The sequence below is a fragment of the Notamacropus eugenii genome, chromosome 6 (assembly GCF_028372415.1).
Source record: "Notamacropus eugenii isolate mMacEug1 chromosome 6, mMacEug1.pri_v2, whole genome shotgun sequence".
Taxonomy (NCBI): domain Eukaryota; kingdom Metazoa; phylum Chordata; class Mammalia; order Diprotodontia; family Macropodidae; genus Notamacropus; species Notamacropus eugenii.
This window is the reverse complement of record NC_092877.1, coordinates 376,785,723-376,800,268: the sequence shown is the minus strand read 5'-3', so window position 1 is coordinate 376,800,268 and position 14,546 is coordinate 376,785,723. Positions and strand designations below refer to the sequence as shown.

The following is a 14,546-nucleotide window of genomic DNA, read 5'->3' as shown; positions in this document are numbered from 1 at the left end:
CCCTGGAAACCATCCATATGAGCAAGGTCATATGTACATAATCAATGAATGTGACTTGCTCAAAAGTTGTTAGAGAGAAAGGATTTTTGACAATTGGCTTGTATAGCAGGACAAATATTAAATTTAAGAAGGATAAATGTTAAATGTAATCCCTTACATGTGTGAGTCCTGGTAAATCTGTATTGCTTCTTGCCACTCCTTGAGAAACTGTATCTGGCTCTAAGCTGTAATTAGTGAAACTTGCTGTGTAAAGTAAAAAGCAATTGGGACTACAGCTATTTTCATTTTTAAGTTTAAGTTTGAATTTGGGTATAGTTGCTTGCATTAAATCACTATCTGAGAGAAATGCTACAAGTTACTCAGAGAGAATGTGATCCTGCACTGTTAACAGGTGAAGTTTGTATCTGGAAATGATCAAAAATTTATGTAAATTCCTTTCACCTTACGATGTCCCCATTGTTTAAAGGTATGAAAAGCAGTAGCACTTTTCTGTAATCAGTTTTATAATGGTGCCAACATGAAATTCCCCTGCGTGTTTTCCCTAAGCATTCTGTAATAAGTCCGGCTTTGGTTCGTTTGAAGAATGTTACTTTCACTTTCACAAGGTTATTTTATGTCCAAGGAAACTGTCACTGTAAATGGTTTCGACTCCTTTTTCTTTGTAAGTGTTTGGTGACTCTCCTATCGGGATAACAATTGGCACTGTTTTAGAGGCAGCGGACATATTTCTGGAGGACGTGTTTCCACTTCATTTCCACAAGTTTTTCCTCCAGCATGGACATTGTCTAGAGGATGATAAACAAGCCTGTGATGGAAATCTCTTCAGTTGTGCAGTTCGGGTTAGGGGCCTCTTTTGTTTATGGCCCTTCAGCTCTGCTAATGACACCATGCATTGTGCGCTATCCTGTCTGTGGTAGGAAGATTGTGGAAGCAGTCTGGATGATGGGTTCACCAACTTTGGATACATAGCAGGTTTGATTGAAGCTATGGAAGACGCTATGGGGTGTATGGGGTCATCAAGGCCCTTCAGCTCCCCCGATGGTTGCCCTGGGTACCTTTGTGCCAGTTTCAGGGGGTTTAAGTATGTCCGGAAAGTGTGGGGACGTATGTTCAAAAGGCAGCAGAATGATGTAACTACCATTTTTAACCCCTTCTGGTCAATTTTGGCCTTTGCTTGCTTCACCTCCTTGTCAGCTTTGTCTGCTCCAGGTTTCATGTCTTACACTTTAGAGATGACTGTTCTGGCTCTATGTGACCTACTATCCATGACTCATCACCCTCTGGACTGCTAAGACCTCTCCACTGTCGGGACCTTGTGTGCCGGGGACAGCTCTACATCCACTCTCAGCAGGAAGCAAATTGCAGACACTGAGACCTTCGTCCCTTACCCCATGGATTTGTGTTCCTCTCTTTAAACAAAAAGGGGGAGCTGGGGGTCGCCTATCTGGAGCCGTGCTGGCCCAGGCGGTGTTCACCTATAATTTTTGACTTTTTGGGATGACAACACCACACCAGCTTTGCGCTTCTTTGTACCCTCTTGTCCAAAGATCAAACTATCCCTTTCTGACCCCCAACCCTCTACCTGCTTAACAGGTGCGTGGGTGATGTGGAAGTCACCAACCAGGGGCTGGGAAGGCCCCGGCACAGTTGTTATTACAGGACAGGGTCATCTTTGTATTTTACCAGATGGCGGAACAGAGGCTGACCAACGGTGGGTCCCAACCCGATGGGCAGCAGAACTCCAACCAGGAAAGCCCGGAGGACCAGCTGCAACTGGGGCAGGAGACGAGGCAACGTCATCGGGAGCACCGCCACTGACCCATGGCGCGCACCAGGAGAAGGAGGAAATGGGCGCGGAAAATGGCTGAACTCACTATTGGGCAGTAACGTAGGACCCTCCAACCATGAGAGTGCTGGGATGGGGAAATGGACCCTCGAAACTCTTTGTCAGAGGCAACGCCTCCAAGTTAGTGTGAGACAGCCCCTCAGATTACATCCAGCGGGGCACCTGGATGGGAACTCCCGAGGCCACCACTTCACACACCTTCCAGCGCCCCATGACTTTTGTAGCCTATACACAGCCTATTTGCCTCACAGTGGCCAGCCTCACCAACCTCACTGCCTACTGCTTACAGTTGCGAACATTTACTGGTACTTCCAATCTGCATTTCGCTCCCGACATATACAACCATACTGCTTGACTTAATGTATCTCTGCTTGCCCTACCTCACTCCATAAACTGAACCCGACCCAGAGCCAGTCATTTCACCAGTATTCTATGTATTTCAACCACACCCATGCCCCAACCCTGTGTCTAGAAGGATATGGAGATGTATGGGAACCCTACAAGGCTTGTTCTACCTCTGTGTTCTCTTGCGGACCAACTGTAGGCAATGTGTCACTCCATTTCTGGGACCATGTAGCCAAATATAAGAGGTACCGACAGCTTCCAGCCCCTGCTCCTGTAGCCTCCCCCTATGGGACTTTACACTTGGAGATCTGGAAAGTGGAACTTGCCTTCACCCCCACAAATACCTCAGTGGAGATATGGCCATGTTTCAACTCCACAAAAGACCTGACCCTCTGCCGTGACTTCACATGGATTACCTGGAAGGCGGTGTTCGGAAATTCCAACAGTACATGCCACCATCGTGATGAGGGCAAGGACTCGTTTTGTTACCAGTTTCATGTTTCTGTTTGCACCTCACCAGATGAAGCATTCCTTCTCTGCCATCCTGAAAACACTTCCATCACGCCCATGTCACCATCAGTGGGGTTACCCAGATACAATGTCACCTGCCTCACTGCAATCCTTACTGACACCACTGACTTCCAGTATAAAGACTGCCTGCTTTTCCTGGTGCGGGGGTCCCCTACCACTTGTTTCCTGTCAAAGCCGAACCTTTTGCTCTTACACCGACTGATGAACTGTGGCAGCGCATTGTCCACAAACCCCCAAAGGCCCATTTGACCCACACTCGCCGAGAGGCGGGTGGCACCGTATTAGGACTCCTGAACCTTGCTATTGAGATCTACAAGGAGTTCCAGATCCAAGAACTGCAACAGAGCTTAGACGTCCTGGCGTCCACTCTTCAAACCTTCATGCAAGAAGAACTGGGCACTTGGGCTGTCCAAAATTCCATCAATACCCACTTCCAGCTTTCCATTGGAGCCCTTGCCACCACAGTCCTGTGGCTTGGAGATAACCTGCAACTTACCCAACTCTACCTGCAGCTACCATGCCACTATAAATGTGCCCTGCTTTGTGTCACTCCATTACCCATTAATGTAACCAACACCTCATTTCCTGGCGACTGGGACAGAGTCCGTGCTGCACTGCAGCGCACGCTTCTTGCGGAGAACGCGACTGTGGACATACATCAATTGGCTCTGTTCATTAAAGAGCTACAGAACACCAGTGCCGAGTTCCAATGACAGCGTGCTCGAGAAGCCGATGAGCTCATCCACTGGCTTGATAGTCTGGTGAACTTCCAGTGGCTCACCACCTTTATAGTTCCTGCTGCATTCCTGATATTGACCTGCATCTGCCTCCCCTGCTTGCTGCGATGCATCTGCATACTGATCAGATGAGCTATCCTAGAAGCGAAGGCTGACCTGCGTTCCCTCCTTGCATCCCCGCAACTCCCCAACTTGCAGGACACCACCCCTGTTTAAACGAAAAGGGGGAGTTGTAGAGGGCCAAGCTCTGGACCGTGGCCCCCTGGTGAGCCTGGAGATGCCCGGGGGTGAGAACCCGCCTTCAGGTGCTGGGAATGCCCGTTAAGGAGCTGGCTCCGCCTCCAGGGCAGAACATGGGAGAAGCTATGGCGGGGTATATGGGGGGAGCACAGGAAGGTCGGGAGGACTGGGGTAAGCAATAAAGTGCAGTAAGCAGCCTCCTCAGGTGTACTGTCTGGTCATTCCCCTCCCCCACAGGAGGGGCCAGAACCGTTGGAAGACCGGTAAAAGTGGTTGGTTTCCAGGAGAGGTGAGCTTCCAGGCCACAGCTCAGGGCAGGCCCCGACCACAGAAGCAACATGGGAAAGAAATCTCTGTGCCTGGTGATTTCTTGTGCCCTTCTCGCCTACTTTGTGTACACTCCTCTCCCAGACAACATCGAACAACCATGGAGACTGAGGATGACCTGGGCTGCCATGAGGGTTCACGTTCACCTGGTAAGTGAAGAATTTGGTGGGCTCTGGGTGTTAAAGTGAGACGCTGCCAGGAAGGAAGATGGGAGCTCTTGGGGTTCTTACGTTTGCCAGTGTTCACATATTTCAGAGTAATCTCACTTGAGATTCCTATCCAAGACAGACAGTTTAGTGCTGAGGTTCCCAATTTTGTTTGGCCTACCTTCCCCATTTTAAAGAAATACTTATTGTCTCCCTGGAAACCTTTAACCCTTTAATGGTTTTTATGAAATGAAAATATAGAAAATATTTTTTTAAAAAAATGACATTAAATTTAATATTTTATTGCAAATTTGTGACTTTTTCCTGCACTGAAATTTTGAAGACACATTTGCCTTACTGCTGATGCATACTGGACTTCCCAATAATGTGCAACACTCTCACCTGCCACCATGTCCTCCATAAGACCTGTTGAAGGGTTTGACCGCTGATCAGTGATAACTTGCATATTATGTGTGTATTTGGAAAATAATGTACATTATGTCTCTGACTCTCTTACACAACAGATGAAACATGTACAAATGGTTTTTCAAAATTTTCTCCTCTTCCCTTCTTTCCATATGCTTCTACTGCCCCCTTGTTTTTATTCAATCCCCACCCCGCAATTGCACTTGAGGCTACTACCTCCACCATAATTGTCCCAGGGAACAATACTGTCTACTTTGGCAAGGTATGTGGTTATATAATTACAAATAGTTTGCTTATCTTGTGAAATTCCAACCATACTGCCAAACCTACCTTCCCTCTGTATAGTCGTCCCTTTTCCAGCTGTCTTTTACATTTTTCTTTCCTCTTCAGAATGGTAAGCTCCTTGAAGGCAGGAATTGTATTGATTGCTTGCAATTATATCCCAGGGCTTAGCATAGGGTCTGGCACACAGTAAGCAATTAATAAATGTTCAGTCTGTTTATCTGTCTGCCTGCTAGCCTGTCTACTTTTCTTTCTGTCTATCTGCCTGTCTATCTGTCTGTCTATCTATCTATCTATCTATCTATCTATCTATCTATCTATCTATCTATCTATCTATCTATCTCTGTCTCTCTGTTTCTTGCTTTCTATCTTTCTGTCTGTCGGCTAGTCTGACTATTCATCTACCTTTGTGTCTGCTAGTCAATATCTATCTATCCACCACTTTATTTTATCTATGCATCCATCCATCTACCTATCATCTATGTATCTATCTATGCATCCACCCATTTATGTTACCGGTATGCCTATCACTTAGCTATCAGAGGAAGTCTTTCAGGATCTCCTTCCTTACTTGTGCTTTTTCCCTCCTCAAACTTCCCCATTTATGCTTCACTTTGCAGACATTGTTTTTCCTTCTGATAAAACCTATTAGTTCCTTAAGGGCAAGAGCTGAGTCATTTCTGTCTTTAGATCTCTTGTGACCAGAAGCTTTTCCTGCCATAACCAGCTTGTTGAGTTGTGGAAATGTTGGTGGAGTAGATTGTACTTGATGGCAGATCACTTTTTCTGGTCTTAGGTGTTACTAATTTTGATATGGGGAGAGCTGAATGGCTCAGTGGATTGAGTATGGGGCTTGGAGTCAAAAAGACCTGAGCTCAAATCTAGTCTCAGACACTAACTAGCTGGGTGACCCTGGACAAGTCACTTCACCCTCAGTTTCCTTATCTGTAAAATGAAGCAGAAAATAGAATGGTGAACCACTCCAGTATCTTTGCCAATAAAATCCCAAAGGGAGAGTTGAAAATAACTGAAACGACTCTACAATAACCAACTCTTCTTATCAGATGCTGGATTGGTTGCCCTGGGCAGGGCTATGCAGCACCCAATGGCCCATTTTAAACAACAACCTTGAATCACAGGCAGTCACTCAGCAAGGAATTATTAATTGCTTAATAGGTCTGAGTCTCAATGCTATGCACTTAGGAAGCAAAGAAAGAGAATAACAGCCCTTATAACATATGTAATCAGAAGGGGGAGACAATGTATAACTGTTCAGAAAAGGTAGAAGACTGTCAAAGGGGAAGGCTCTAGCATCCACTCTGAAGGGATAGGCAAGGGAGAATGGAGAGGGCCTCCTGAAGCAGGCAGCATTTGGGCTAAACCTTCAAGCAATCCAGGGCCTCTGTGAAGCAGAAGAGATAAAGGAGAATAATCTGGAAATGGGGACAAGCCTGTGCAAAGGAATCCATATGGTTAATGGAATGTTGTAGGAAAGGAATAGTGAGACAATCAACAAAACTGGATTAGAGATTGTGTGAAGGGCAATAAAGTATAGAAAGCCTGAAAAGGAGGTAGGGGTCAGGTTGGGAATGGTTTTACAGACCAAGAGCCTTTATACTTGATTCTGTAGTAACAAAGAGTAGCTGAAGGTTGTTGAGCAGGGGAAAGAACATGGTCAGGAAAATACATACTTGGGAGGTTTACTTAATTTATGAAAATTTGGCAACAGGAGAAGGTAGATTGGAGAGACTGGAGGCAGGGAAGAGAAGGAGCTGTATGCTAATGAAGTTCTGAGGGTACCAACAGCAGGATTTGGCAATGGATTGTATAAGTAATGTGAGTGAGAATGAGGAATTGAGGATGCCACAGAGATTAAAGTCCAAGCGACTGGCAGGATGAAGGCTCAGTCATAGGGAATTTCAGAAGAGTGTTTTTTTTGGAGGGGTACAATGTGTTCTATTTTGGATGAGTCATGTTTGAGATGTTTTTTGGGATACTGCGTCTGAGATATCCAAAAGGCAATAGGTGACAAGTGACTGCAGCTCAACTGAGAAACTAGGACTAGACACAGAGATCTGGGAATTATCTGCCCAGAAATAATCAATAAATCCACTGGGACTGATGTGATCATCAAGTGAGGCAGAATCCAGAGCAACTTGGAAGAGGTATAATGGTAATTTAAGGTTAACAGTGAGTGGGGGCAAGAATTGAAGATCTTCTTCACCCATTAATAGGCCTCAATACCTTTGGTTAATTTCCACTGAGGCACTGGGTCAGAGTTCTCAGGCTCTGAAAAGTGTATAAATACACTGAAGTGAGGTTTTACTTTGGGACTCAGGTTTTTGAAGAAGGTTTGTGTGACAGATGAGACTTTGGGAACCCACTAAGGAGGCCTCCAGCTGTGAAAACCCAGATGTTGGTACTCCTCTCTGGTAACTGTGTATGCATTGCTTATTGTCAGATAGTTGGAAACCATGTTTTTTGATCATTATTTCTCTGCTTGTATTTTCTCTGAAGTTCAGTGTGCTGACTTTTCCCTCTGAACTGAGTGAATAATACACGTGCTTGATTAAAGTGATTGTTGACCCCTCAAAAGTTGTTTTCCTTTTAAAAAGCCAATCAAAGAACCTGTGATCATCCTGGATGTGTCAGTATTTGCTTTTACAGGAGGAAAGAGCAGATAACCTCAAATGAAAGCAAGAATTACCAGGTATGACAGGGAAGGAGAAGCAGGAAAGAGACTGAGGAGGATCAGACAAGGAGAGAGACAACCAGACCAGAATCATTCGGGAAGACCCTATAGGAGATAGCATCCAGGAACAGGTGATAACAGTGTTGAGTACTGGAGAGACATCAAGAAGGATGGATTGGCACTGAGAAAAATCCAGGACGCTTTGGCAGGTTGGAGATCATTGCTAAGTCTGGAAAGGGCAACTTCATTTGAATGATAAAGGTAGAAGGAAATTTGCAGAGGGTTTAGGAGAGAGGGAGAGGATAGGAGGTAGAAAAACTGAGTATGCATAGATTTTTTCCTTTACTCTTTAAAAGAAATTCCAAGCAACATCAAATAAAAGGGAATTTCCATATCCCATAGTAGAGTAGACATGAAGGACTGTACATAAAACTGTAAATATTTATTATATATCTCTTGCTTTCATTTTTAAATATCCAGCTCTCCCTAGCCCTCTCCCCTGCCCAACAAACCCTAACTGGAAAGAAAAATCAAATAACAAAACAAATTCCTCCAGTGGCCATTTCTCTAAATGTTTGTCTTATTCTGCTTCAGGGCTCCATCCTCTTTTGCTCTTGGCACATGTGTAGTATACTTAAACCGTGGTCTTCTGGCATCCAGTTTCCTAAGTCTCTCCAGATTGTTGTTAGGCATTGCCTTTGTATACACCATTTTCCTGGTTCTGCTCACTCCACTGTGTACCATTTCATACAAGTCCTTCCAGGTTTTCTTGGAGCAAACACTTTCATCTTTTCTTGAAGGATATTCCATTTCATTGATATGCCATAGTTTGTTCAGCCATCCATCAAAAGACAGGCATTCTCTAACCTTCTAATTGTTTCCTTTTAATCTTCCCTCCATGATCAGGATGTTTGATTTGTTCCTAGCAGTTTCTGTTGAATACTGAGTCTTTACCCCGACAGCTAGACTTTTTGTGGTTATCCAACAGGGGGTAACCAGATTCATTTGCTTCTCTATGTTGCAAACCTATTCTGTTCCACTGATAGACCCACCTCTCTTTTTTTATCCATGACCAAATCATTGTGGTGATTTCTATTTTGTAGTGTAGTTTGAGCTCTAGTCTTCCTCCTGTCCACTTTGTCCCATTAGTTTCCTTAATATTCTAGTCCTCCAGAAGAATTTTGCTAATACTTAACACTACAAATATAAACATATTATTTTAGCTTTATAATGTCTTTCTTTGGTAGTTTGATCATTGTGATATTGAACCAGTAAATTAATTTAGATAGGATTGCCATTTTTGTTATATTGGCATGGCCCAAGTGTGCAAAGTTAAAATTTCTCCAACTATGAGGTCTGAATTTATTTCTGTTCTGTATTTTGTGGTTATATTCAAAGGACTTTTGTGGATCTTGCTGATACGCTCCCAAATACATTTCTATCTGTGGTTATTATAAATGGAATTGCTTTTTCTCTCTCTCCCTTCACATGATACACAGGGATGCTGATGATGCAGGTGGAATCATCTGCCATCCTGCACCTTTGAAGAATTCCTTCAGTTAGTTTTCACTCACATCTTTAGACTTCTTTAAGTAGATCCATCATTGTCATCTACAAAAATGTGGTTTTTTTCCATGATGACTGTCTTTATTCTCTTGATTTTCTTCTTGTCATGTTGCTATAAAGCTAGAATTTCTAACACTATGCCATGCAACAATGATCATGACAAATATGCTTGCTTTCTCCCTGACCTTAATGGAAAGGCTATTCATTTTTTCCATTTCCGTTAAATTTTGGCTCTTTCTTTTCAATGGATATATTTACCATAATGAAGAAAGGTCTTTTATGCATATTGCTATGTTCTCTAGTATTTCTAACAGAAACTGCTATTGGATTTTGCCAAAACCTTTTGTTTTCTGCATACAGATGACTTTGTCAAGGCATTTAGCTGAGGAGTCATATGTGCAAAGAGTCAACCATTCCTTGATTATCCAGGAGTCATGGGAAACTATAAATGGCATCACTTGGAAAAAATAATGATGTTAGTGCAGATTTGTGGGGAAGTGCTGGATTCATAGTCAGAGCTGGCCCTGAATTGCAAACCTGCCACTTAGTTTCTTACACACAACGATGTGCCCCACACGGCACCACCCACAAGTTCCCGGGTCCTGTTGTTTTATCCTATAAAATGGGGATAATAAGGGCTTCTCTCCATATTCCCGTGGTCAGAGGAAAACTACTTTGCAACCTTTCCAGCATATTGAAATGTGGCTTATCATTAACATAATCAATAAAGTTAACAGAATCATGTCATGAACGCCAGCAGCGTTAATGGCCTTTCCAGCTTCTAGCTCCTGCCTTTTCTGACTTATCCCCAACCTTCGAGTGCTCTCTTCTATCACAGGCTTGGGAACAATAGCCATCTTTGTCTTTTTTAAGTCACTGACAAACCTTGAAGCCAGTCTTCATAAGTGCATGAAGGTGAGGAGAATGAAGATGGATAGAAATTAGGAAAGTTCACTAATTCATTGTTGGTTGAGCTGCGAGCGCATCCAACCATTCTGGAGAGCAATTTGGAACTATGCCCAAAGGGCTACAAAAATGTGCATACCCTTTGACCCAGCAATATCGCTACTAGGACTATATCCCCAAGAGATCATAAAAATGGGAAAGGGTCCCACATGTACAAAAATATTTATAGCAGCACTCTATGTAGTTGCCAAAAACTGGAAGTCAAGGGGATGTCCATCAATTGGGGAATGGCTGAATAAATTATGGTATATGAATGTAATGGAGTACTATTGTGCCATAAGAAATGATGAACAAGAAGACTTCAGAGAGGCCTGGAAGGACTTATATGACCTGATGCTGAGTGAAAGGAGCAGAACCAGGAGAACTTTATGCACAGCAACAACCACACTGTGTGAGAGTTTTTTCTGGTAGACTTAGATTTTTGTAATAACACAAGAACTTCTTACCAAAAAAAAAAAAAAAAAAAATCCCAATGGAGGATCTCAAGGCAAAATGCCTGCCACACTCAGAGAGAGAAATATGGAAGTCACTCACATATTGTAGCAGATCATGTTTGTGTATGTGTATGTATTTGTGTATCATGTTCTGATTTGTTATACGATTTCTTTCATTTATCTTAGTCTGACTACATAGCATGACTATAGTGAAAATATACTCAATAGGAAAGTATATGTAGAATCTATACAGAATTGCATGCAGTCGTGGGGAGGGAGGGGGGTAGTGGGGAGTAGGTGGGGAGGGATAAAATCGCAATTGTATGGCAGTGATTGTTAAACATTACAAAATAAAAAAAAATAAAACATTCATTTATAGGTCCTCAAAAAAAAAAAAAGAAATTAGGAAAGTTGAAAAAACTGTGGAAGGTCTTAAATGCCAAGCTGAGGATTCTGTGCTTTTTCATATGGTTCAGAAGGAGATACCAAAGGATTTGAGAGAAGGAGTGACATTAGACTTGTCCATTAGGACCAAGACAGAGAAAAAGATTCAGTTCATTTCAATTAATCAGAAGCCAATAAACAGTACACATTCAGGTCAGATACATCCCAGAGACACCTGCCCATCATCTCTGTCTGTAACTCCACAGGTTACATGCAAAAGATCTGAGAAAAAGAAAAAAAATATCAATCCAATTGACAGTTTAATTTCAAGAAGAAAATGAAATAATGAAGTTGAGAAATTTAATAAGAATTTTAGAAATTTTAATAATCATTCAATTATTCAATATATTCATTTTAGAATATTCTAAATTTTAACAATTTTAATAATCACTCAATCAACCATTTGCACCATTGTATCTTTCACCTTCAAAACAGATTTTGGTGGCTCTGTGTGGTCCGGAATCAAGTAAGCAAGTAGTGCAATCTTGTTACTAAGCAGAGGTTTATGGAAAACAAGGTTAGAGATCAGGAATTCAGTTAATAGGAGACAAAAGAAGGAACAATTAGCAATCTAGATTCATAATTAGTCAAGGTCTGGAAGTCAGAGTATTAAGCCAGAGGCTGGACCATATGTAGTTATGGGAAGGAATATACCATCTAGAGAATGAAATAAGGCATGAGTCTGGAAAGAGGTCCCAGAGATCAGGACAGAAGATGACTACAGAATTTACATTTCTCACCCTAATGCCTCTCCTGACTTCATCCTGCCTTCCCTGCTACTCCTGTCCACCTGGATGCCTGTCACTAAGGTTCAATTTTAGACATCAAAAACAACATTCTCAAATTGGAGCCCATCAACTTTTCCTTCTAAACATAGGAGACATGGTTGGCTCTGTCTTCTCCCTTAAGTGTGTGTCCACTCAATTGCCCCACTTTGTTTTTTATATTCCAGTGACATGTCTTAAATTCATCATTGTTTTCTCTACTTATGGGATCATGGCCTATATTCAAGTCTTCTTCACCTGCAGAGGGTTGTCCTAGGCTCCTATCTTCACTCTCTTCTTTCCTCCTTCTTCATCGATATTGAAAATAGACTTGTCAAAGTCCAGGTTTTATTACATCAGCACTCTGATCAAAAAATTTCAGTGCTTTCCTTGCTTCCCTAAGATAACATACAAATTTGCTTTGGGGGATTATCCAAAGTCTGATTTCATCGGAACTTTTCAACCTTATTTCACAAGACTTGTCACTGGCACTCTAAATTCCAGTTAAACTGGATTACCATTAGGTTCCTTGAATTTGACATTCCATCTGGGACATGCCATTTGTAGATACCATCCTTCAAGTGTGTAGTGAATTCCTGCCTCAACTTTGCACTTTGACAATCTTACCCATCCAAGGTTCTGCTTATGAGTATTTCCTCCCTAAAGCTTCCAACCCCATTGTTCTCCTTTCTCAAACTCCTTTGCATTTACTTATCTCCATACCTGTACTATCCACTGATAGAATGTGACCTTGAGGGCACAAATTACTTTATTTTATTCTTTGAATTTCCTGTGATTGCTATCATGTCTTGCATAGTACTTAATAATTGTTTGTTGAATTGAATTGGAACCTTGATCATCAGGTTGGACTCACCAAGTGGACCAGGATTCAGAACCAAGGGACAGGCCAAAGGCAAAGGTTTTGTGATTTAGTTATAGACCTGACAATTTGTAGGGTGAAGTAACTTAAATGGCTGGAGAAAAGCATCATGGATGTTTGGAAAGTGAATTCTGACTTTGGGAACTTCACTGATGCCATAAGGAGGTTCTAGAACTCAGAGGAAATTCTTTCATAGCATTTGGTGTGTGTGTATGTGTGTGTACATACGAATACTAAATTAATGTAGGCTCAGTGGCAAACATTAACTTAAGCTCAGGTACAGAAATGAGGGTAACAGCCCGAGGAGTTGTGGTAGTCCCAGAAGCTACCAAGACAAGTAGAACTTCAGCTATTGCAATTCCAGATAATGATATCAGATAATGAATCATCAATAAAATTTCCTTTATTAAGCACCTACAACATGCCAAGCATTGTGCTAGGTGCTGGAGATATGAGAAAAGACTGTGATCAAGGATTCCTTCATTTTAATGTTGGGGACTCCAGCTAAACACCTAGATTTAGACAAGATACAAACTGAGTGGATAGACAGGACTCAATCTTATAGCAGAAAGCATCAGATGGCCAGATTGGGCTGCCTTTTTTCTCATCAAAAATTTTATGCACTTAGTTACTGCTTATCTTGAACAGCCCTGGCATTATTGTGCCTGTTTCTCTTCTAGTTTGGCAAATATTTTGGCTAAAAGATCTAAAATCCTTCTGAAATTGCCAAGGCAGATTCAGTTGTCCAACTAAAATCCCACTGGTGTATTTGGCTATGGATACAGAGCTGTCTTTGGCATCAGGATGATATGGATCTAACTTTCATCTCTGAGATTTAGTTGCAATGTATCCACCAGGCAAGTCATGTGACCTCAATGAGTCTCAGTCCTCTTGCCTATCAAATGGGGGTGGGTAATGATAGCAGTGACCAGCTAGCGTCATTGAGAGGGTCAGATGAAATAATATGAAAATACTATAATGTAGCTGTTGTCAGTGATCCTTTGGGGCAGAGCAGTAATAATCATACTCTTCTTTGTGTATGGAACTCATGTCTGTACTGTTAATTGTGCTTCTTGGTCGTCAGTCAGGGCTTTTGGAGATACTGGGATTTCCACCTCTTGTATTTTTGTACCTCCTTGAAGTACCACCAACATCAGATGCAAATGTCACAGTGACAGACACTCTCTTCAATAAAGTTCCAGTCCGAGTCTTTGAACCAAAGCAAAAATCGTCTACAATGAGAAGAGCTGTATTTTATATTCATGGTGGTGGTTGGACCACAGGAGATGCTAGTAAGTACTTTTCTTAGGGAACTGAATCTTTTAGAGGTCAATGCATTTCAATCCATCTTTGACATTAATCAGAATATTTTGTAGTTAGGAGATGATAGGAAAGAGGTGAGCTGAGAAGAGATGAGACAAGAGAGGAGGGGAGAGGACAGCAGAAGAGAGAAGAAAGGAGGACAGCAGAGCATAAGGGAGAGGAAGGGAGGATAGGGATTGAGGAGAGGGAAGACACAACTAGCTACTCAAAGCTTCCTGGGCTTTGATGGGGTTTTACTTGAATGCCATTTTATTAATTTACAAGATGAAGATAACCAGTGTTAGTCATTTGCAGAGGACACTAGCTTCTACCAAGTAGATACACTGAGTATATCAAATAAATGATTATGTTTCTTTGGAGAATATATAATTAGAACTAAGAGATGGTTTTTTAGATCTTTAGAGGTAGCTGGTGGCACAGTGCATAGAACACGGTACCTGGATTCAGGAATCCAATCTCTGACACTTACTTGCTTTGTGACCCTGGGTAACTTAAGCCATATCCTTCAGTTTTCCCACCTGTAGAATGGGGATGATAAAACTACCTCCTAGGGTTTTTGTGAGGATCAAATGAGATTATTCTTGTAAAGGGTTCAGT

The 14,546-nt window shown here is 42.1% G+C and overlaps 1 protein-coding gene across 1 annotated transcript in view; it reads left to right on the top strand.

Annotated features, from left to right (window-relative positions):
• Nucleotides 1–856: 856 nt before the first annotated feature.
• Nucleotides 857–14,546, top strand: part of LOC140510260 (arylacetamide deacetylase-like) — a 43,071-nt gene continuing 29,381 nt past the window's right edge. The window contains exons 1-2 of the mRNA XM_072618718.1: nt 857–4,175; nt 13,711–13,918. Of these exons, the coding sequence (XP_072474819.1) occupies nt 4,038–4,175; nt 13,711–13,918 (346 nt within the window). The 5' untranslated portion in view covers nt 857–4,037. The remainder of the gene's footprint in view (nt 4,176–13,710; nt 13,919–14,546) is intronic.